The 23,214-nt window shown below is 43.4% G+C and overlaps 1 protein-coding gene across 1 annotated transcript; it reads left to right on the plus strand.

Moving 5' to 3' along the window:
* Positions 1-369: 369 nt before the first annotated feature.
* HHIPL1 (HHIP like 1) lies at positions 370-20,151 on the plus strand. Its single transcript, XM_054400508.1, has 9 exons — positions 370-645; positions 5,461-6,107; positions 7,797-7,940; positions 8,648-8,976; positions 10,960-11,086; positions 11,943-12,088; positions 15,130-15,211; positions 16,909-16,991; positions 19,547-20,151. Exons 1-9 carry the CDS (start codon positions 370-372, stop codon positions 20,149-20,151), a joined length of 2,439 nt encoding a protein of 812 aa, XP_054256483.1.
* Positions 20,152-23,214: the final 3,063 nt, after the last annotated feature.

The following is a 23,214-nucleotide window of genomic DNA, read 5'->3' on the forward strand; positions in this document are numbered from 1 at the left end:
GTCCAGTGTGTTGCATTCTGGAGCCACATACTCCAGTATGACCTCCCTGTGCTGGCTGTAGAGCCAGGCGCCTGGCAGGTTGCGATCTGGTATCAAACTCGAAGCGCCTTTCCAAAACTGTCACCAAACGTAAGCGTGCTCTGAATGAGCGGAGTCCCTACGAGTCCGGCGCAGCGAGCCAGCACCCAGCGGCGCCCGACCCGGTGCTGACCCTAGGGCGCGACGCAGCAGCCGCTCTCCGCGCCCCTTCTGCCGCGGGAGGAGCGTGGCGGAGGGGCTGGCAGAACCTCGGCGCAGGCGGGCCGGCGGTAGCCTGCTATATACGCCGCCGCCGGCCCGTCCCGGGAGCCTCTGTGCCGTGGGACCGCCATGCGGGAGCTGCGCGGGGCGCGGGCGGCTCTGGCGCTGCTGCTGGCGGCGGCGCTGGCCCCGCGGTCGGCGCGGCCGCATCCACAGTGCCTGGACTTCAAGCCACCGTTTCGGCCGCCGCGGGGCCTCGCCTTCTGCCGCCGCTATGCCGACTTCGGCTGCTGCGACCCGCGCCGTGACCGCGCCCTGCTCCAGCGGTTCTACCGCGTCAGCGGCCACCTCGACGGACCCACCTACGCCGCCTGCGCCGGGCACCTACAGGACCTGCTTTGCCAGGTGAGACGTCCCGGTACGCCCGCCTATCCCGGGGCTGCTGGTGCCCGGCATACTCCAGCCGCGCAGCCGACGTTCCACACGGGCAGCTTTGGCCGCACGGAAGCATCCACCGCACCGGGTTACTCGGCTGCACTGGAGGCATCAGCCATGAAGAGGGTTTCAGCCGCACCCGGTGCAGCAACCGTGCTGCTGAACAAGTGGCGTCAGCCGCACAGGCAGATTCAGCTGTGCAGGGGAGCTTTGGCCATGCAGGTTGCTATGGCCCAGGCATGGGTGTCTGATGTATGCAGCCCTACCACAGTGCTTTGGCCCAGGAGTGGGTGCATCAAACCATGCAGGGCTGCATCAAACTCAGGTATGAATGCTGCACCCCATGAGTGCATTGTTTCAGGGAGGGTGCGCTGGTCCAGGCATAGGAACTTTGGACCTCGCAGGGGCACCATGAGCCATGGCATGATGTGAGTACATTCAGCCCCAGGAATGACTGCATCCACCCATGCAAAGGGTGCATCACCACAGGCAAAGGTGATGAGCTGCAGTCTTACTGCCCAGCCCAGACAGGGGAACATGGACAACCCCACAGGTGCATCAGCTGTGGCATTAGTGCCCAGGCACAGGTGCATTGGCTTGTATCAGGGATAAGCGCAGTAGCCTAGGCATGTGCTCCCAGGCACTGTCATGAGCCACTGTTCATCATCAGGTGTCCCAGTGAACTTTTTAACCTTTGGCAGGTGTCTGAAAGAGAAATAGGGATGTTGCCCTGCTTTAGTTTATGAGCTCTAGGTGGGTATGTGGGCAGTTACAATTTGCAGACTCCACTCAGCATCCCAGGGTTAGATCACTGGACCTGGGAAAGACATTCAGGAGGGAACCTGCCTGCACAAAACGTTCTCCTTGTTACACCCAACTCATGAGATTGGATGTCTTTTTTGTACTAGATTACAGCATCCTGAGATGCTTGTAGCATGTGCCAGGTGCTAACAGTCCTGGTGATGGTTGGAGAGTAATGCCTGAGGATGTGGCCTAGAAATCTCTGTGGTGGCCATCCTGCACATGGGAAATTTCCACTAGAGGTTGGTGTTCTGTGGCCAGGTATGATAAGAGGATGATCACAGTGTGTGCAGAGCAAAGCATTTGACCCTATCATCAGCAGTGTCCTCATATGCATGAAAATGCCCCTGAGACAGAGCAGTGGCAGCTCTGTGCTGTGCAAGTGTAAATCTTAAATTAATTCAGACAGTGGAGTCTTGTCTGTTGTGCTCAGATAGGATCAAAGTGGCTTTTCAGAAATACTGCTCTTAGCATTTTACGTAGGGTACCTCTTATGTTCCTAAGAATGCGAAGAGAAAGACAACCCTTTTCCACATCAGCTTCCGGAGATTTGACTTTTAGTTCATCTCATTGTACTAGAAGCAAAAACCCCTTTGAATATGTTCCTGAAACAAACAGTGTCCAAAAGCCCATTTGCAGATAAGAAACCAGCTAGCAGTGCCTGCTAAGCAGTCCTCTGCCCCTGGAAGCAGTAAGTTAATCATCTGCATACATCAGACACCCAAATGTTGAAAATTTGTTCAGAAAAAGTGAAATATTTCAGTGTGGGAAGAATGATTCACTGAAATGTTCTGATGAGCTCAGTGCATTACCAGCCAAGATGTGGCTACAAACCACCACCTCTGGCTGGGCAAGCACAAAATGGAAGTTCAGGCATTACAGCACTCCAGAACACCCTGCTTCCATTCATTTGTTATGTATACAGTTTATATAGTGGACTTGAATTAAAAAAATGGGTTTCTGTGACTTACTGAGCACACTTCTGTGTCTTTCTGCTGGCAATTAATGATTTCTCTCAAATGTGATCAAATTATTTTGACAAGTGTCTCAGTTTGTATTTGTGGTAAGGATTCCTACCCTTTCTCAAATTCTGATTTGTTATGTGGTGCTGTTTCTGTTCCTTGTTGAAGAGCAGGAAAACCCTTCCCTCAGTGGTGCCTATTGTCTCCCAGACCCAAAATAGGGCTTCTAGAAGGACACCTTTAGCTGTGGGGCTATGGTAGGACATCCTCCTGCGTGCCTCACAGCCTCAACATACAGGGGTGATCTGATTGGGGCAGCAGGTCTCAGGGGACATGTGTGGATTATTGCGCAGTGGGATACAGGACTCCAGACTGCAGGAGAACAGATGCCCTGTTCTGCTTCTTGGGGAGCAGCTTGCTCAAGGGCTTGAGTTTCCAGATGGAGGTAGACAGGGAATGTCAGGGATTAAGTCAAAGTTAGACACTTTCCTGAAGAGTCCCATTGCTTCCTGCAGGCTGATAGCAGCAGTAAATAAGCCGTTGTTTGATGTGGGTGTATGTTCACTTTCAGACTGTTGCAGATAAATAGCTGCCTCTGAATTCCTGGAACAGGTAGGGTGGATTTGGCTAACTTGTCTTAATGTCTATTGGTTTATATTCTGGTAAGATATTTTCGTGGTGCAAGCTTATCCCAGGTCTCCTGAAGTTACTGATCATCTGCTCATTAGCTTCATTGGCCTTTGGACTACATTGTAGTTTAAAATGAATGAACAGACCACATTGTTTGGAAATGATAATTTGGACCTATTAATGATACTAGGCTGTAACCAAAGTAGATTTTCATGGTGTTTTAGTCCATGTGACAAGTTAGTGAAGGGTTGGGGACTACAACATTTGATTCAGAAGCAGGAAGTTCATAATCAGACAAATTAGACATCAGGTTCCAGCTCTTGTGGAATAAAAGCTGGAAAATATTCCTTATGTCTGGAAAATACCCTAGAAAACATACTTGGGTACTCTCTGGCTAGTGATAGATCTCCAAACTTCACTGCCAGTGTAATGCTGCTGTAGATAGCTGTATGCCACCAGGAACATGGTAAGGAGTGAAGTCATTCATGGCTGCTATTCAAAGACACCTGAGGTGGTCAGCCACAGTGGCAAAGGGGTAGGGAAACCATACTTTTTATGCTGAAACCAGGACATTGCTTTGCAATGCATAAAATCACTACTTGCTTTGAAAGAGGCATTCAGAGAATCGGATACACTGCAATGCTCAAGCAGGGAGCCTCCTGGCCTCCTCTTTCTGAATGTGAAACCTCTCCTGGCAGCAACTGACTGAGCTCCCATCCAGCCCAGCCTCCAAATTCCCTTTCCCTTGTTTCAATTTGTTTTCTAAGACCAAATATTCAGTCATGACAACCTCATCAGCAAACTCTTAGACTCTTTTTTGTTGCTGGCATACTTCCTGTAACCAAGCCAAGTGCTGTGCTGTTACCCAATCTGCCCATGTAGTTTCAGCGTTTTGTGTCATGCACAATCTTCTTTTTATCACATTAATTACTGCTCATTTGAAGGCATAATAACCTCCATTTTGCAATGAATGGCTTGACATTCCAGGAGGAAAGCTTATTGTAAGCTAACGTTCTGTTATATGGCCTCTTGGTTTATTATTGTGTGTAATGGAAAATAAAATAATGTGTGTACACATCAGCTATTTTAAATACTTCAGTATCTCAGACATTATATCTTTTCAGCTATTGAATAGTGCTGTAATCTGCACTAAGAAATAGCTCCCTACAGATTTAGAAACAGCTCACTATATGTTTTTTTTAAGTAAGCTAATTTTACTTGGAAAAAATGCCATTTGGGAATTAAAAAATGCAGAATTTATTTAAGGATAGTTTCATTTTCTGCCTTTCTTGCCTCAGTTATTTATCTGCCTAATGAAAATTACTGAGCCTCCACTGAGTCATTTTATGTTATTTGGAGAGCACTTTTGAGATGCTTGTCGGGAAGATGTGCTACAACTGGAAAATATTGTGGTTATTGCATGGAAAAGTCTTTGCAAAACAGTGCTGAATCACTTTGGTCAGTTTGTAGGGTACAGACAGTTTTACTGGATTACACTGGCTTTTCACATAAGGAAAATGTACCTGCTGGAATTCTTGTAGTGGAGAGTACAATGTGAACTTCATTCAGTCTTCAGAGTGATTGGCAAGGGTGCATCTTCCATGAATGAAGTTTTAGCTGCAGCCATTGCCAATGGACCATGCCTGGATTATGGGCATTTTGTTCTCATTGTCAGAGCCTGAGCATCTCCTGCAGAACTTGGTGACCAGTGTCACGATTATGAGATTAATTTCACCACTTCTAATCATGTACATAAACTCTTTGCAGGCAAAAATCCACCAACAAAGGCAGCTGGACCCAAGCAAAGATGGTGTGTGCACTCATAGGGCTGGGTGCAGTGTGTGGTATGAAGGATGCATGTTCTTCTCTCCTTCTAGGCTTTCTTGTGCTGCTCCTTCCCACTTGTAGATCAAATCTGTGTTGAAGTCCGTGTCTGGGTTGTCGGATGATGAGGTATGGAAGTCCTGTCCCCTCCTCAGCCTGCAGATGCAAGACCTGATTCTTTTTAGCTAACTCTTTGGTTTCACTGCCATGCTGTGGTGAATCTACTTCATCAGAACATCCAAGATTAGAAAGTCCCTTTTCTCCCAGTACAGTCTGCTAAGGTGATGCAGCAAGATATGTGTCATCACTGGGTTTTGGGAGTTAGTTCTATGGTTGAAATAAGTAAATAACAGCATAAGGAAGGCAGCTTTCACCAGGAATATTGAATATAATTTCTGTGAATGCTAAGATAAAACCCCTTTCTAAGAACTTTTCCTCCCTTAATATCTCTTCAGAACAAACTACAACATATGTTGTTACTAAAGTGAAATTTCTGCAATTAATATTGCTGCTCCAATGTTTTAAATCTGGTCCAAGAAATCGTTTAAGGCTTTTTCTCTCCTTCTAGGAATGCTCTCCATATGCAGCTCACTTGTATGATGCTGAGGATCCCTCCACCCCTGTGCGGACGATACCAGGACTTTGTCAAGACTATTGCCTGCAAGTGTGGCAAAAATGCCGCTCCATTTTTCGCTATCTCTCTGCAGACAAAGAGTTAATTGCACTGGAGAATAACATGGCAAAATTCTGCCACTACCTGGCTTTGGAGGACACAGACTATTGCTTTCCACACCTGCTGGCTAACCAGAACCTTAACCAAAACCTTGGGTTAGTGACAGCTGATGCAGAGGGCTGTCTCCAGCTCTGCCTCATGGAGGTCGCCAACGGGCTGCGCAATCCTGTTGCAATGGTGCATGCCAACGATGGCACCCACAGGTTCTTCATTGCAGAACAGGTTGGCCTGGTGTGGACCTACCTTCCTGATCGATCCAGGCTTGAAAAGCCATTTCTGAACATCAGTGAAGCTGTACTTACCTCACCTTGGGAAGGAGACGAGAGAGGTTTTCTAGGTATTGTCTTCCACCCTAAATTCAAATTCAATGGTAAGGTCTATGTCTACTATTCAGTTGAAGTTCATTATGAAGAGAGAATCCGAATCAGTGAGTTCAGAATTTCTCCTGCTGACATGAATGCTTTGGACCATGGTTCTGAAAGGTATTGTACACACACATTCCTCTGAAAAATGTATTTAAGTTCTCAGAGGCCAGTTTGCACATTTTTAAAGGGTACTAATAAGTGAGGTTTAATTAGCTTAATGCATTCCAGTGTGGTAGCAAGTTAGTCCAAGTCCATGCCTAACATATGGAGACAAGAGTATCCCCAGTCCTCCATGGGTGAACTGCAAGTGCTCAGGGGTAAAAGATTTATATTGCTTAATTCTGGTATGTGAGAAGATTTCACTGAACATTATTTACAGTTAGTATTTTTGAGTTTGGTTTTGGGTTTTTTTGGTGGTTATTTGGGGTGGGGTTTTTGTGGTTATTTTGTTGGGGTTTTTTTTGTATTGTAATCATTACCCTTTAAAATAAACTTCTGTAAAGCATGAGTGAAATTCATTCCAAAGACAAAGGTTTCCAAAATTAGTATAAAGGAACTCTGATACTGGACCAGAGATAGATTTGGTCCCACATTTCTTTACCTAAATGACAGCTCAACCCTGTAATATTACAAATTTCACATCAAATTAAGTAAAACGCAAATGACTGTGCTGTTACCAAGTGCACTTTGATCCACATTAACATGCACAGATAATTAGAGGTTTTTTTGTGAAGACAGTCTATAGATTTTTAACCTGGTGCAGAACCCTGTAATGGAGCCACTGTTTCAAGAGACCTTTGAATATTTTTAATTTTAAGGTTTCGTTTTTACATGGGTTATATTAAGGCTTTCCAGGTACTTATCAATGGATGATTCTAGTTCAAAAATGAATGTAGCCTAATGACAGAAAGAGGATGCTGGTTTATAAATCAATTACAGCAATTCAGTGTAAGCAGATCTGTAGATGAAAGATAAAGGGAATTGAAACTTGTTCTTCAGAAAAGGAGTCAGAAGCTTAAACTCGCAGATGTCAAGGCCCTGAGCTGTCTTGTTTAAAAATCCTCAGAATGTGTGTTTGTAACATTTTCTGTGTTTACTTAGCTAGTACAGCAAAAGCTTAAGAAAACAAGTTTGTGGTCCTGTTGTGCTTGTACAGGCATAGATCCCACTGACTTCATCCTGAGATGCTGCCCAAGAGGGAGCTCAGGCTGACATGTAGTGTGCCTTAGTAGGAAGGCATATGTCTATTTGTTTGCAGAGTTTTGGTGTGTTGTTTTTTTCCCATCGTCTTTGGGAGGTTGAGGAGGGTTTGCCTTTTGGGTCTGTACAGGATCCTTCCTCACTCCTGCTGCCGTTTAGAATCTATGCACTTGTGCACAATTACCTTATCTCAGAGGTGGTGACATTTAACAGCAAGTGACAGAATAATGACATAGCTGAGTTCCTTCCCACAATTTACAGTATGATCACAAAGTTACCAGTACTTTCAGAAGAGTAAAACGTTGGCTAAAAATGAGGTGGTATAAGTGATTATTGTAATTGATTTTGCAGCTATTAAGAGGCACTGCCAGCATAATATCCTTATTACACAGGGATTTTTTTGTTTCTGTAATCTGGAAAATATGTTGGAATTATTTAAGGTTAGGAAATCAGCTATGCCCAAGCAAAATTCAGTGATGTGGAGGAATTTGCATCAAACCCAATCTGCAGCCATTTTCATGTGTCAAGGATAACTGGAGTGATGTTGCTCTGCCTTTTGCTTAGGGCTTGTGCAGTAGCTAATGCCTTTTTCCTGTTTTCGCTTAGGATAATCCTGGAAATAGAAGAACCTGCTTCCAACCATAATGGAGGACAGTTGCTCTTTGGAGATGATGAGTATCTCTACATATTTACTGGAGATGGAGGCATGGCTGGGGATCCTTTTGGAACCTTTGGAAATGCCCAGAACAAGTAAGAGTGAACCCATTTTATGGCATCCCCAAGCCACCAAGCATGCATCTGTGGGGCAGTGGGTTGTGGGAAGTCAGAGCCACGTGAAGGCTGTTTGGTGGCCCAAGGCAAGTGAGAACGGCAATGAAGCTGGTGAAGAGCCTGGAGAGCAAGTCTTAAGAGGAGCAGCTGAGGAAATTGGGATTGTTTAGTCTGGAGAGGAGGAGGCTGAGGGGAGACCTCATTGCTCTCTACCTGAAAGAAGATTGTAGTGAGGTGGGGGTTGGTTTCTTCTCCCTAGTACCAAGTGATAGAATGAGAAGAAATGGCCTTAAATTACACATGGGGAGGTTTAGATTGGATATTAGGAAAAATCTCTTTACTGAAAAGGCTGATCAGGTACTGGACCAGGCTGCCCAGGGAGGTGGTGGAGTCATTGTTCCTGGAAGTGTTCAGAAAAACATGCAGACATAGCATTTCAGGATGTGGTTTAATGGCCATGGTGGACTTGATGATCTTAGGGTTCTTTTCTAACTGAAACAATTCTGTAATTCTATGAAATTGTGTTCAAATAGTTGGCTTTTTCAGAGATATTGAAAGGTGCAAGTGTTTTCCAAACCAGAACGAACGAAACCCTGGAGTTTTCCAAAGTATTCGTTTCTGATGTTTAAACAAGATCTAATTTAATTTACTTTTTTTTCCCCACTTCCTTTCTTATCCCAATGCAGATCAGCCCTTCTGGGCAAAGTGCTGCGTATCGACGTGAACAACAATGACCGTGGGCCTCTGTACCGAATCCCTCCTGACAACCCTTTTCTTAATGACCCTAAGGCTCGCCCTGAAGTTTACGCTTATGGAGTGAGAAATATGTGGCGCTGCTCTTTTGACAGGGGCGAGCCTCACACCAAGGAAGGGAAGGGGCGGCTCTTCTGTGGAGATGTGGGGCAGAATAAATACGAAGAAATCGACATTGTGGAGAAAGGGAAAAACTATGGCTGGAGGGCGAGGGAAGGCTTCAGCTGTTACGATAAAAAACTTTGTGCCAATTCTTCAATGGGTAAACAGATGCGCTCTTTAAATTACCTGTGCCTCCCACTGTGCAGTTTTCTGCACTGTCATCTTTAATTCCTGCCTACAAAGCCTGGCTGCACAGTGGAAAACACGCTTTTTTTGATTTGTAAATCTGTACTGTCTCAGCCTAGAAGGGAGCTGACTTGGGGATAAATATTGAAAGTCCAAATGTTACCAGTTTTGATTTAGGAGGAAAGTGAAAGGTGCTACCAGGCTTTTTTTCTAGGTGACCTGTGTTATTAGTCAAATTGCTTGTTGATTCTGTGATTTAGGGGGACAATTTCATCTCTGCCACATAAAATAAGCTTTCCTGCAGAAGTGAGAAAAATTTGGAGCAATAATATTTTTCTCCATAGCTCAAAAGTAGTGCCCCTATTTTAGAAAAAAGAAACATATTGTGTCAGCTGGCCACGCAGTATGCATTATGCCTGCTCTCCAGGTAACTGAATGTGTTCTTTTAGCTATGCCAAAATGGAGAACGTTTGTTGTTTTTTTTCAGCTATTCAGAACTGGCTACAGAGTGCTGGCTGCTTAAGTTCCAGTGCACATGCAAAGTCAGAGTGTGTTGTGTTGTAAGGTCTGGTGCAGACCACATCTTGTGCTGTAGGATCTCCCCAGAGATCCATGGGGGCAGTGGGCTGGCACTGATTTGCACTAGCTGAGATTCTGCTTTTTTTTCTCTATGTTCTATGTGTTCTATGTTCTATGTGTTCTATGTTCTATGTGTTCTATGTTCTATGTGTTCTATGTTCTATGTGTTGTTATGTAACTTCCTTCCTTTTATTAACTTAGATTAACTTCCTTCCTTTAATTAACTTAGCTACAAGTACAGTGGTAGAGATTAAGTGGGGTTTTTTTAAATAAGAATTTCTAGAGCAGGGAGAAGATTCTTTGCACTTCTTTTGCTGAAGCAGTTGTCAGAGAGCCTCTTTAGTGCTCTCCTGTGCGACAGCACCTGTGTGAGCATTCATGGAAGGCACTTTACTGAGGTCTACAGGGATTTGGAACAATTTCTGATGCTTTTAGAGATCCTTTTGTTAGAACCGTGAAGTGTCACAGCACCTTTAAAATGGTAAGTACAGCAGAAGCATAGAAAACATTTGCTTTAGATGAAATGCTCTTGCTGCAAGTTCCTCTCTGGCAGAGCTACTGGCTTTGCTACTTGCAGCATTGACTACATGGGCAGGGTAAAAGGCTGTGAGAAAGAGCAGGTGAGTACCATGAAGAGATACCTGTAACCCAAGAGTTTCAAAAGAAAGTGATGGAAGATCTAATGCAGACCTTCCAAATCAGGGCATTTCACTCTGTTTTGCTTCTGTCTTGTGTTTTAACTTCCATTTTACAATGAATGTGCCAGAACTACATCTTGCCAGTGCCACATTGTAAATATTTGATGGCCCTTTCAGGTTAAGCTCCTCTGTCTTCAGAAAGACAGAAGCTATTTGCACTGATACCTCATATATCTTTTCATCAGTGCCTGCAGCCTGGAGTTACCTGTCTCTTTTTTCCCTTTCACCAGCAAAACAAAGCAGCATTGGACAAACATCTCCTGCACAGGTGGGGTGATCCTAAGAGTAACCTGCAAATTCGTAGCAAAAACAGCCAAGCTGTGTACAAATGGTCCAGAAGCAGCACTAACAGAGCTGGGCAGCAGGAAGAGAAGGGCTCAAAAGGACAGTGAGGTGTTTGGGTGATAAGAGAGCACTCAGGTTTATCGGGGATTCAGCTTATATTGCAAGTGAAACACTGATCTAGCTTGACCTTAGTTAGCACAGCCAGCCAGGTAGGGTATCAAGTGTGCTTCTGAAAGGTGAAAATCAAACTAAATATAACTTCATCAGCATTCCATTTAATTAGAAGATGCTCAACTGAACCCAGCTGTATCATGCTAGTCTCAGAACTGTTTAGATAAACAGCTACTCTGCATCATGTAAAACAAAGCAAGTCACAGATCTTTGCTCCCCCACAGATGATGTACTTCCAATTTATGCGTATCCACACAAAATGGGGAAATCTGTTACTGGAGGCTATGTCTATCGGGGTTGCGAGTCTCCAAACTTGAATGGCCTGTACATATTTGGTGATTTTATGAGTGGGTAAGTAAATAATACAGATGCTCACTAAGCTGCTCCCCCAGCTGAAGTTCTGCAGCGGTATTACACCTGCCTGCTCATGCAGTCTGGAAACTGAGGACGTGGTGCTACTTTCTGGTTGCAAACACTGGACAAAGTCTGATTGCTTAGTACAGAGGGCTCATGTGGCATGTTTTATGTAACCTTTATTTCTTGGTCCTGTACAGGGATGCAGTCTCACATTCAAGCAGCCCTCAGTGTCACTGATTCACAAACAAAGGGGCCATGATATGATGTTCATATAAAGCCTTGGAAATGCTGTCAAAAGGCATTTAAATGCACCCTGAAAGAACCCCCTCTCTGATGCAGTGTTTCCAGACACTGAAGATACAGAATAAAAAAAAAAAAAACAAATACCCATCAGTGAGTCTCCTGGAAACCTGTGATGAGGCATGCATGGGACTGCCTTGGTTTTCCTTCACCTCCTCTTCCTTTACTCTATCTGCATCTCCCAGGTCTGTCATGCAGCCTCCACTCCCTCTGCCCTAGCTGATGGGTCCTGGGTGCAGGAGAGAGGCCACAGGGCTGCTGTTAAGTCAGGTGCTCTGTGTCCCCGGCAGGGTCTCCCCCCAGATAGTCTGATGTCCCTTAAACCCTCCCATATCTTTTTATCATGTGCTTGTGTTTCCCTTGAAAGACAGGATGTTGTGGAGGCATATAAAATACTTGTTTTAATATTAACAATCCTTTGTTTTTCAGAGGAGCTGCAGGTCCTATTGCAGGTAACACATGTAGGAAGCATTAAACACTCATTCAGGTGTCCTTCTTAACGTTTATAAATTATATTCATGTATTGTGGAATTGTTCCTTTGCCTCACAGGCGCCTGATGTCTTTGAAAGAGGATCGTGCTACCGGAGAGTGGCAGTACAGTGAAATCTGCATGGGAAAGGGACAAACCTGCATGTTCCCTGGGCTCATCAATAACTATTACCAATACATCATCTCTTTTGCTGAAGATGAAGCAGGTAATTTTTCAAGTTTATGTCACAACGAGTGGCATGCTTGTGGTTTCTTTTTGGAACAAAACACTAGAGAAGGTGTCATAGAGGGCTCCTGGAAGGCAGGGGCTGGTGAGGAGGTATAGCATGAGTCTGTTAGTCTTTAAAATGCCAGTGTGTGAGATTCCCAGTGTCCCTCAAAAACCAAAGCTACAATCTTGATGTTGAGGCTGGCATGCTACACAGTACCTGCAGGGAGAACTGGAGAGGCATTTTCCTGCAGGACTGAAGCTGGGTGTGCTGGGTGGGCTGCTGCCTGCACACCTACCCTCTAGAGGGACTGGGAGCAGCTAAGGGGAAAACACAACAAAGCATAGCTTAGAAATGAAGCTTCGTTCTTTACTGTGCCATACTGTGGGGAATGCAGGCCCTGAGAGGCTGAGTAGCTCATACCAAGTGAGGACAAGTCTATGCTCTTGGCTAGTCAGCAAGGCTTTTGGTTTTGTTAGTAGATATATGGAAGCAGATGTATTGAACAGTAATTGTGAACCTACAGACTGTGGCCTGGAATATTTGCACCTCTCAAGGTGAAGCAGAATGAAAGCCCTGTGTTATATCTTAAGTGAGGCATCAGCAAAAGGCTGCTTAAGTCCATATTTTATTAGTACCAGCTGGGATTTTGTTTTGCATAGGACCAAAGGATGTATTCTCAGTGGAACTTTGCACAGGCTGTGTTTTAAGACAAGACATCTTGCTTTATAAAAGGGAGCTGCTGCAATTTGAAAAGGAGGAAATAAAGAGTTTTGGGATGAAACAGTTGCACTCAATGATCTTAAAGGTCTTTTCCAACCTAGATTGTTCTATGATTCTATGCAAGCTGGTGGCCACTCTCGTTTGTACAAGGGTATGTTTAATTGCCCAGCCCTGCGACTTGACAGTGCAGGAGTTTGTGTTCTACCCTATTGCAGGGAGGTCTTGGCTCATGGTCTCAAGCACCTGTTACCAGAACAGCCAAGTTTTTAAACATCTGTTTTCCCGCAGATTATGTCAGGCGTGGATGTTACACAAATGCAATGTGCATTTCATATCACATAAATGCAAATATTAGAATGTAAATGGAAATGATTAAGTATTAGCTCAAAAGTTCAACTTTGAAATTTTATCTTTTTTGCAGTTAAAAATCTGTTTTCTTTGATAGCTAATATGAGGGAAGGATAGATCTGTTTTGCAGTGCTTTTGCATGAAGGATCTCTTACCCTAAAATCAGAATAAGTTACTTTAAATCAGCTTTATGCCAATCAGAGGGTTGCCAAGTGCAGTATCAAACTGTTCATGGGCCTTGGGAGTAGTGCCTGCCTCATCTTTTGCTTGTGGACAGGGTCTGCACAAAGGGGAGTGAAATGCAAATGCTGCCACCCTTCCAACCTGCTCTTTTCATGTGTGCTTTGCATAAGTCCAATAGAGCTGGGTGGAAATTTGGACTGGAGTCTGGACCATAGTCTCAGAGGTAGTTATTTGCCTTGTGCTTGCTTAGTTATAATGGAAAGAAATCTGTTAATAAGAGTGTAGCAAGGGTTGCTTTATCTGCAGTGACCAGTCTTCTCTTGCATCTCTTTGGTGTGCTGGGAATCCCTTTTTACAAGTTCGTCACACAGTTTATTTTAACAAGCTTTTCTTCACGGAAGCATTTGGGTTTTGGCATTTTTGCTCTGATAAATGTTAATCTGGCCAGTGAAGTTTACACAGTGGGAACACTTGTGGTTTTGGCTCATTGCACAGCCATTGTAAAGCCATCAGCTCTATCCCCTGGCAGCTGACAGTGTTTGGGATACCCTAGGCACTGTGCTATGTCTGTGGAGTGTATGTGTGATAGCCTGTGTGCTTCATGGCCTGAGCATCCATATTTCTGCCTCATAATCTCCAGAAAAGAGAGTGGGACGTGGAGTACACATCACTGCACTGCAAGACACAGCGCCAGGTGTTTCCCATCCATGTTTGGATCAAGGCTGCTTCTGGCCTGTGATTAATGGAGTCTACCAGAAAAGGGAAGAAACCAGCCAAGGATGGCCAGAGGCGGCTGGTTTTTTGCTCCAGGAACATCCGGAGTATCTTGGGCTGTGGCAGTGGAGGAGAAGGAGGAGGATGGGGGCTCAGTAACCATCTGGACCTGCCAGCAACAGCCCACATCTTCCTTTGCTCACTCTGACCTCTCCGCTCCTTTCACCATTTCCCTTGGGAAACATATAGGATACTCAAAGAAATCTGCCTTACTTGCAAAATGGTCTCCATCGCCTCTTTGTCTTCCTTTCTTTTTCTTTTTTTTCGAAATATTGCAAATTTATTTTTTCATTCAGATCAGTTCTCTGATCACTTTCTATTTCACTGCTCAAGCACTCAAGCTGGCAAAAGAAGGAGAGTGCTGGAGGGACCACTTAGCTTCCCTTGCACAACAGGAGGAGAGGGATGGAACTGCAGTTTACACAAAAATACATCAAATACATAGTGATGGAAATTGTTTGGCTGAAGGTCAAGCCCTTTTCCATGTGGCCTGACAGAGCTGTGACGAACCCAAATGGCTTTCTTGAGAGATATCCCTCACTTCATGAATGTGTTAGAGAAAACAAAACCCAAAATTGTGTTTTGTGATTCACCTCAAATGAGTGTCTTATCCAAAAAAGCAGAAGACTTTGTGAACAGTCTTCATTTCTTCCCACTTCATTTTGACCAAAGGAATTCAGATTTTGACTGTTTTACATTAGTGAAGATAAAGAACACAGGTCAAGACTGAGATGACAGCTAGAGACTGGGTAGGTGAACATGCAGTGGACATTTATCAAAATAGGATTTTATGACAATATGTAACAGCTCTGACTCACTGAACTGCAGATAAATGCTCCTTACAAACCCAAATACAAACTTGTATTTTTGACTTCCATAAGTAGATCTCTATGATCCTGGGGTTTCTGATGTTCTCTGACTTGTGATGCAAAGTTCATGCCTTTGTGTTTTACAGGACAGAAGCTCCATGGAGAGTTTTCATAGCTGTGTTTGGCTTTTTTTTTCACCAGGGGAACTTTACTTCATGTCTACTGGCACACCAAGTGCCACGGCTCCCCATGGAGTTGTGTACAAAGTGGTGGACACCTCTAGGTATGAGATGTTCTTGCTGCAAAGCCTAAGCACTGTGCTGTGTGTCCATGTGTGGATGTGATGAATGGTGTTGACTAGGTCTTCTCCTATGCTGAGCTCTTTTGTGGAGCCTGATCAAGGAATGACTGGAGCAACCCATTTTGAGTCTGCTTTGCTCTTGTAGTCTCAGGAGTCTATGCTGCCTGCTGATCACCAGCTTGTTAAGGGATCTGTTGGTTTCATGTGAGCTATGACATTTGTTTGTGAGAGCTAAAGAAGTATTTTATGGGTGGCTTGTCTTTCTCAGGCTAAGATTCTCTAAATTCTTGCCCAAAAGGAGGCAATTTTCCTCAAGGTGTTTATTCTCAGTTCCCCATCATCCTCTGTAGGCAGCTCCATCTCCCCTAGGAGCTCCCAGGCAGCTGTAACCAAAGCTGACTGGCAGTACTTTCTTGGGCAAACCATAAATGAGTGTCCAAAAGTGCATTCTGTTTCGTATTTCAAGGAGTAAAATGGCTTAGACAAGGAAATAAGACCTTTCTTAACACACTGCATCCCACCTGCCTGTATCTGAGAGTGGGCTTGTCAAGGGACAGTTGTGTTTTATGGGAGGACTGTTTTTTAAGCATTACTGTTACTGGCTAAGCACAAGACTACTTTCAGCCAGATATGTAGAATGAGACATTTGTAGGATTTTTGGTTTGTTTTGGGGGGGAGCGAGGGGGAAAACCCAGAAAACCAAAACAAACAAAAGAATACCCCAGAAAACCACAGATAAAATTTACAGCTTTAGCTAAAACAGAATTTTGAATGAACACTTGTCTGGTCTTACGCTGGGAAGAGATCCCAGAGCTTGTTTTCCTCCAACTCTGTCGGGAGCATTTTCCATTATCTAACACAGTGGAAGAGTTCCTGTAAACTGTGTGTTAAGAGGCTGGTGTTACACAACCTTTGCAAAAATAAAGCAGAAGTCAAAAGAAAGTCATAAGTTTTAAGTTTAAAAAGAAGCTGCTTTCCTGTGTAAAGCACAGAAGAACTCACAGGAAAATTCAGAAAAGTAGGGAACAACCTTATGTCAGTAGTTGAGAAAGAATCATAGGTAAAAATTACGATGAACCAAATGTAACTTCCCAGAAGTTACATTCAGAAGAGATATACCTCCATGGCAAACACATTTGTATCAAAATAATACCCCATACTAAGAGAGAGCCTTTGTAGCAGACCCTTAGAGTTCTTGTTTGAAATGAATGTATTTTCAGCACTATGTTTGTAGTAGTTAGTCTTTGAGGGGGGGCTTTATGTATGAATAATATTGTGTGGTTTTGCTGCTTTGAAGACAGCCTGAAAGCCTGCATACAGATGGCCTTTATGTCAGATGTTCAACATTTAGTCTAGTTTTGCAGTTTTTCTTTTCAGTTTGATTAAGCTCTTTCTGTAATGCTTGAACCTGCCAGTGTTTTATTTCCTGAATGGATTCATATCAGTGGCAAGTGAAAACACAACCAGAGGACTTAGGAATATTTGGACTTTGATCAACAGAGATATGTGATTGTTTAATTATGTTTTCTCCTATGAGAGAGTACTTAGATCATTTAAATAGACTTTTGGATTTTTTTTTTCCCCAACAAGCATTACATTCATAGAAAAATGGGAAGTAAAGACTCACAATGCCAGGGGAAAGGAATTAATTGTGCACTGTATGTGTCCCTTTTTTGCAGGAGAGCACCACCAGGAAAATGCCAAGTTGAGCCATTGCCAGTGAGAGTAAAAAGCAAGCTCATCCAGTTTGTGCCAAAGGAGAGTAAGTGTCACTGCTGCTCTTTATTATTGGTGCATGTTAGCTGGCAGCAAAGGCAGACTCCAGGCTTGCACCATCACTGTATGAGTGGAGACCACCCAGAACTTCATTCTTCAGAGTAGCCTCAAAATTAATTCTTACCAGCTGTTTTGGAACTGAAAAGTTGGCTCAAATAAGGCATGAGGTATTTCCCCACTCTTGGCTGTGTGAATCTTCTCTGCAGTTTCTGCCCCTGTACATTTTCCCTTCTCCATTATACATTGTACCTGTTTCATTACCACCAACTTGGTTTCCCTGTAATCGTTTCTGTACTGAGTGCCTATGCTCAATGGTGCTTTTCAGTGATAAGAGATGTTTTGTAGTGCCTTGAGGTAGGAAAGAGCACTTCAGGAGCTGAAGAATATGAGGGTTGCTCATTGAGCAATATGAGGGCTTAGCCATTGTTAGATTTAAATGAGACAATATGAGATGAGAAAACACAAAGAATCAGCTTGATTGGCCATTCAGGTGAACTTTTGGCTTTCTCAAACCCTCTTGGGACTTTTGATTGCTTCATAGTCGGTAAAGTATTGTACTGCTAAAGCTGCAGTAGTCAACCATGTAGCTGAATCTGCAAGGCAATTCGTATTTATGTTAAGTGAAAAAAACTAAACAGATTAGTAGGATGTCAAAATTAGATTTCCAGCATGCATTTTGTTTACACATGTAAGTACTGAGGCAGTACTCTAATTTGTCATGAAGTTAATATTGCTGTAGAATTTCTAATGTCAAAATGCTTTTATTTAACTTCTAATTGCATGCATCATTTTGCAGTGCATTTGAGTAATTGATAGTTCCAACAGCTTTGAATTCAGGGATGAATGAGGGCACTGAGCACCTTTAAGACTGAGTCTTTAAGGTAGAACAAGATCTAAGGCTGATTATTGACTGTTGACATGCCGGAGCATTCAGCACCTCTTCAGAAACTTTGTTTTGCAACATATGCACACAGTTTCCAAACATTAGTATCTTGGTTTGTGTTCAACCAGTTGTATCTTTGTTTCTGTTTATGCATTCTTGTCTATGCAAGTCCAAAGTTCAGATTTTTAAACTGTACATATAACAATTTTTGGGAGTTGTTCACAGGGTAGTTTTCATCATAAATTACATGTTAGAAAAGGTGGAATTCTGCTCAGTGTCTCAAGAACTAAATTCATTTTTAGATGAAAACTAAGCATGAAAATTCTGATTCAGAAGCATGCGGACAAGGATGCGTAGCTGTAAATGTTTTGCTGTTTTGGTTAATGTTTAGCATCAATGTAACAAAACTGCCAAGACATGTGGCCAGCATTAGCTGGATGAGTGTATTTGCTGGAACTGCATTTAATAAATAACTTGACAACGAGTAGAGTGAAAAGCACTCCCAGGTGATTACTAGCTTTCATGCAGTCCTGCATATCATTATATGAATTCTAGGATTTTATGTGCTTTGCCAAATTGGGTTCCAGCAACAGTTCTTCACAATTAAGGCTTTCATATCTATTTCTTGCCTTTAGAAACTCAGCTTCCAAAGAAAGGAAATACTTTCATGCCATAAATACAGTTATTCTTTAAAGAGCATTATTTGGAAAAATTGTATCACCATGAGGTTTTGTCTTTTGGGGACAATAGATACTAAGAAAAAATGAGACAGTATATTTTTCTGGTCTCTGTACTACAAAGCAAGTGATTAATGAGAATGAATAGTCTAGGATATAATTCAATAAGTTGTGATGTCTTTGCAAATGTCTATGAGACTGTCCCAGCTCGGTTAATTGTAGTTCTGAGCAATTCTCAATTGCTTCCTTCTGACAAGCTAAAACTTATTTTTAAACAAAAAATAGAGCACATGTGAAAAAAGTATGTCCACTAACGCCTGGAAACTGTGACAGCAAAGAATTTTCAGCTCTTTAGGGCTCAAGGCTCTTTTTTTGTAGGAAAGGAAAAAAAATGAACAAAAACCACCAACCCAAAATTCTGTTTTATGTGTTGTCTTGGCAACTCTGTTCCTTTTGCACATTCCAGTTGCCAGAGAGAATTGATTTTGAATGTTCCCGATTTGCACTTCTCTGAATAAAGTATCTGTCCCAGTAGGGAGGCTGACGCTCTCTGTCTGGTAATGATCCAGTCCTTGGTAATGAACAGAAGAGCAAAAATAGTGCCTGTCTTCTACATGCTTTCAGCAGGTAGAAGGGTATGGTAGGGAGATTCTCTTCTGACTGTGAAACTCCAGTGGCCACCCTTTAATGGCCGGGTTGGGGTTTTGCTAGTAAATTGCTTGGAGTTTCCTTCTTGGGAGAGGCTTACTTGTTGGCATTAAGCCCTGCAGTCCTCTCTTCTAACTAAAAGCATCCGACGTCTTTCACTGAGGAAATACTGGCTCACTGGGAGCATTGTCGCTTCTTAACAGGATCAAGTAAGCAAATAACAAGAACGAACTTAAATAAGTAAAAAAAATCAGCACTGGACTTTTATAGTTGTCTTTATGTATTGTCCATAGAGTGACAGACTCATGGTTTCCTGGTGCTTTCCCCCAACAGAGTTTATTATGAAAACACCAACCCCACATCCCCAGCTGAAGGCCATGACTGAGGCCCCACAGGGAGGCAGGTCAGACCCTGCAGCCCCCCCATCACCATCTGTGGATTGGGTGGGCCAAGCCCCGCCACTGCCAGGGAACCAAAGCCAGGTGTCCACCACACTAGCACCAAGCAGCAAGACCCCCAAGCCCAGGAAGGGAGGACAGAGGAGGGGACAGCGCAGAAAGAAGAAAACCCCCAGTACAGCCCTGCCACTGCGAAATGGCACTGTGCGGCTGATGGAGCAGCAGGGCCGTGGCCAGAGCCAGGGTCGAGTGGAGATTTACATCAACGGTGAGTGGGGCACAGTGTGTGATGATGGCTGGAGCTCAGGCGCTGCTGCTGTGGTGTGTCGCCAGCTGGGCTTCCCTTACATGGTACGAGCCAGCAAGAAAGCAGAATTTGGGGAAGGGACCTCCCTTCGCATTCTCCTGGATGATGTCCAGTGCTCCGGGCAGGAGAAGACACTGCTGGAGTGTGCCCATGCTGATGTTGGCACACACAACTGCTCCCACGAGGAGGATGCTGGTGTGGTGTGCAGCCGAGAGGAAGTGGCAGACTGGTGACAGAGGAGAAGGCAGCTGAAGGAACCCAGAGCATGTCCCGTTTTTGCCTGACCCTCTAAATCAGCCTCAGTACTGAGGAGGGTGTGCTCTGCCTGGAGGATGCTGCATCTTTCAAAATATAATTTTGTGCTTTTCTTCATATTCATCCCCATGAATCTGCCTCAGAGGGAAAGAAAAGGTAAAATGAAGCAGTGACTTGACTATCATAGAATCATAGAATGGTCTGGGTTGGAAGGGACCTCCAAAGGTCATCTAGTCCAACCCCGCCTGTGTGTCGTGGGCAAAGATTGCATTTTTGTTTTGGTTTGGTTTTGTTTTTTACAAGAAGAAAAACCCAAACATCAGATTAGAAAATAGATGCATCCTGTTGCCCTTTCCGCTTTCAAAGTACAGCATTCCTCAGCTGTGCTTCCTGGTGTTTTGCCAAAAAATAAACTACCACATGACCATGTTTTGCTCTTATGGAAGTGTTTGCATTGCGCAAAGTTGTGGCAGCTCTGAGTTGTGGTTTCTAAGTATGTGCAAATTTGTGCCTTTCTTTGCAGAATACAAAAGTAGATTTTTTTTTTAAACATTCCACACACTAGTTTAACCATGAATGATTCTTCTATAATGCTTTTTATTGGCATAAGCCCGTTGGCTATCAAAGATACTGTGTCTAAGCAAAATCAGGTGAATTAGAAAAAGTCATAGCATATCGCCCAGAAAATATTTCTTCAGCTTACACTAGCCTAAGTGAAACCAAAGTCTGTACTTTTTTACATGAACAGGAGTGTTAAGCAGGCTAACCCTGAAGATAGTCTGTACATGTTTCTCTACTTTCCCAGACCTTGTGAAGATTCAGACTTTTTCATTCAGTTTTCACAGGCATGAATGACTAGACAAGAGATAATGTGGTGGGATAATAATCACATAATATTTACCCTTTTTTAAAGGATATTAAAAAAAGGCAAATGAATTTCTCCAAAATGTGGATTTTTTTCCCCTGAGTGGTGATTGGAGACACATGTTCTCTTTGGTGGTGTCTGTGTACTTGATAGCGTTTTGCCTGGTGAAGTTTTTCCTAGTGTTGCCAGGATAGATACTATCTTCCTGCTTACACAAGAACATGAGAAAGACAAAACAAAACAAATGTAAAATGATGAGTGTATCTACAAAACCCTGTGTCTAAAGCTTTTACTGTGGATGTTTATTTTAATTCTCCAATTAATACTTGACAGTGTTCTCTTAAGCCTAAAATATTGATGTATATGATAAACAAATTTGTTTTAAATATTTTTCCTGAACTTTCTGATATCCCCATTAAATATTGTTTTATATTAAATAATACCTTCACTATACGAAAGCAGATGATCAGAAAAATAGCAGTGCCACCCTAGACCTCATTAAGTATAAAGGTGAGAACAGACATATAAAGTATCTTTATTTCTTTGGAAAGTCTACAAATGCCACTTCCACTGCAGTGGAAGTGCAAATGCATTTGTTTAAAGTGCAGAAATTCACTTCAGGCACATCAAAACATTCAGGGAACAAGAGTGTGCTGTTTAGAGTTGGCACCTGTTGAGCTTATGGGACTAGATTGCTGGAAAAGAACAAAAAGTGGAGATACAAACTTTCTTTTTCCAAGTTCCTCCTCCGCTTCTTTTGGATTCTTAGCCACATTTCAGCTAGCTATAGCTGTAAGATTTTAATGAAAAATCTTAGTCACACACTTAGAAACTTATGGTAGAAAACAGACCTGTACAACAAATGCTACTCCAAAGGAATGGACATGATTCAAGGATGTCTGCCATAGACCAACTAGACAGGAATTTCACCATTAATTTCTGGGTACTTAAGTATTTTCTCCTAATTTAACTGTTAGTTACCCTACCCCTGCTTTAGCACATTTGAACCTCCTGAGAATAATCAGAGGCCACCTACATCTTTCCTGTCACTGGTGATGACTGCCACCAACCCCTGGCTGGCAGTCACTTGGTGGCACACAGTCTCTGATGACAGCTAAAGGCATATGGAAGCCTGCCCAAGATGAGCAGCTGCCACTAAGAGCGAGCTGTGCTGTGGCTGAGCTGACAGCAAACACAGAGCTGTACAGCCCTGATGTTTGTTGCTGGTGCTGTGTGGATGCCAGCAGCCTCACAGGAGAAGTACCAGCAGAGGAAAAGACAGACTTGCAAATAAGGGGGTTTCCTCCTTATCCTTTCTCCCAGCCTACTCTCAGTGGGGAAGGCATTCAAGCAGGTACATGCCAGCTCAGTATGCGTGGATGTGTGCGCATAGTTGTGCCTGACAACTCAGTACATTGTTATGATGCTGGGAAGATATTTCTGACTGTTGTGGTCCCTTCTAAGCTTAAAATATATCTGTTCTAAATCCTGGTATTTACCAGTCTAGTTCTCTGGTATTTAAATAATGAACCTGTACTATTCAAAACACAGTACATGTGCATTTAAATACCTGACATATCACCTGATGTTTAATAAGTTTCCTATTGATGTTTTGGTTTGTTGTTTTTTTTCCTTCATTTTAAAATCATTTACATATCAGTATGTCACACAAATTAAGCTTTAGATAAACTAATGAACCCTGCTACTACATTTCAACATACCAGTATACCACCTGAATGCTGATTCAGGATAAAGGTCTTAAAATACCCCAGAATAATGCTGGTTACCACAGTGCAGCTGCTCTTCTGCGTGTGTTATGTGGCAGTCCCAGGCTTTGACTAGTAGCAATATGGTTTATTGCCTCTCTCCTGATTCACCTCTCTGACTGAAATGGGAACATCTGCATTTTTCCTTACAGCTGTACCACATGGAGGACATAGCACATCTCCAAGGGAACTGTGTAGACCCAGCCTTGCTACCTCTTTTCCTCTACCTCCAAGGCAGGGTAGCTCTGTGCAGAGCTCAGGGAGGGATGGAGGGAGGGGTGTTCACTTTCATTGCTTCTGGTACCCAGCAGCCATTGCAAGCACTGCCATGCCATGTTGTGGTCTGTGGTTGTGGCAGTTTGGGCTGGGTGCCCCCTGCCACTGCTACATGGGATACACCTCTGGTGTCC

The sequence above is a fragment of the Indicator indicator genome, chromosome 4 (assembly GCF_027791375.1).
Source record: "Indicator indicator isolate 239-I01 chromosome 4, UM_Iind_1.1, whole genome shotgun sequence".
NCBI lineage: Eukaryota > Metazoa > Chordata > Aves > Piciformes > Indicatoridae > Indicator > Indicator indicator.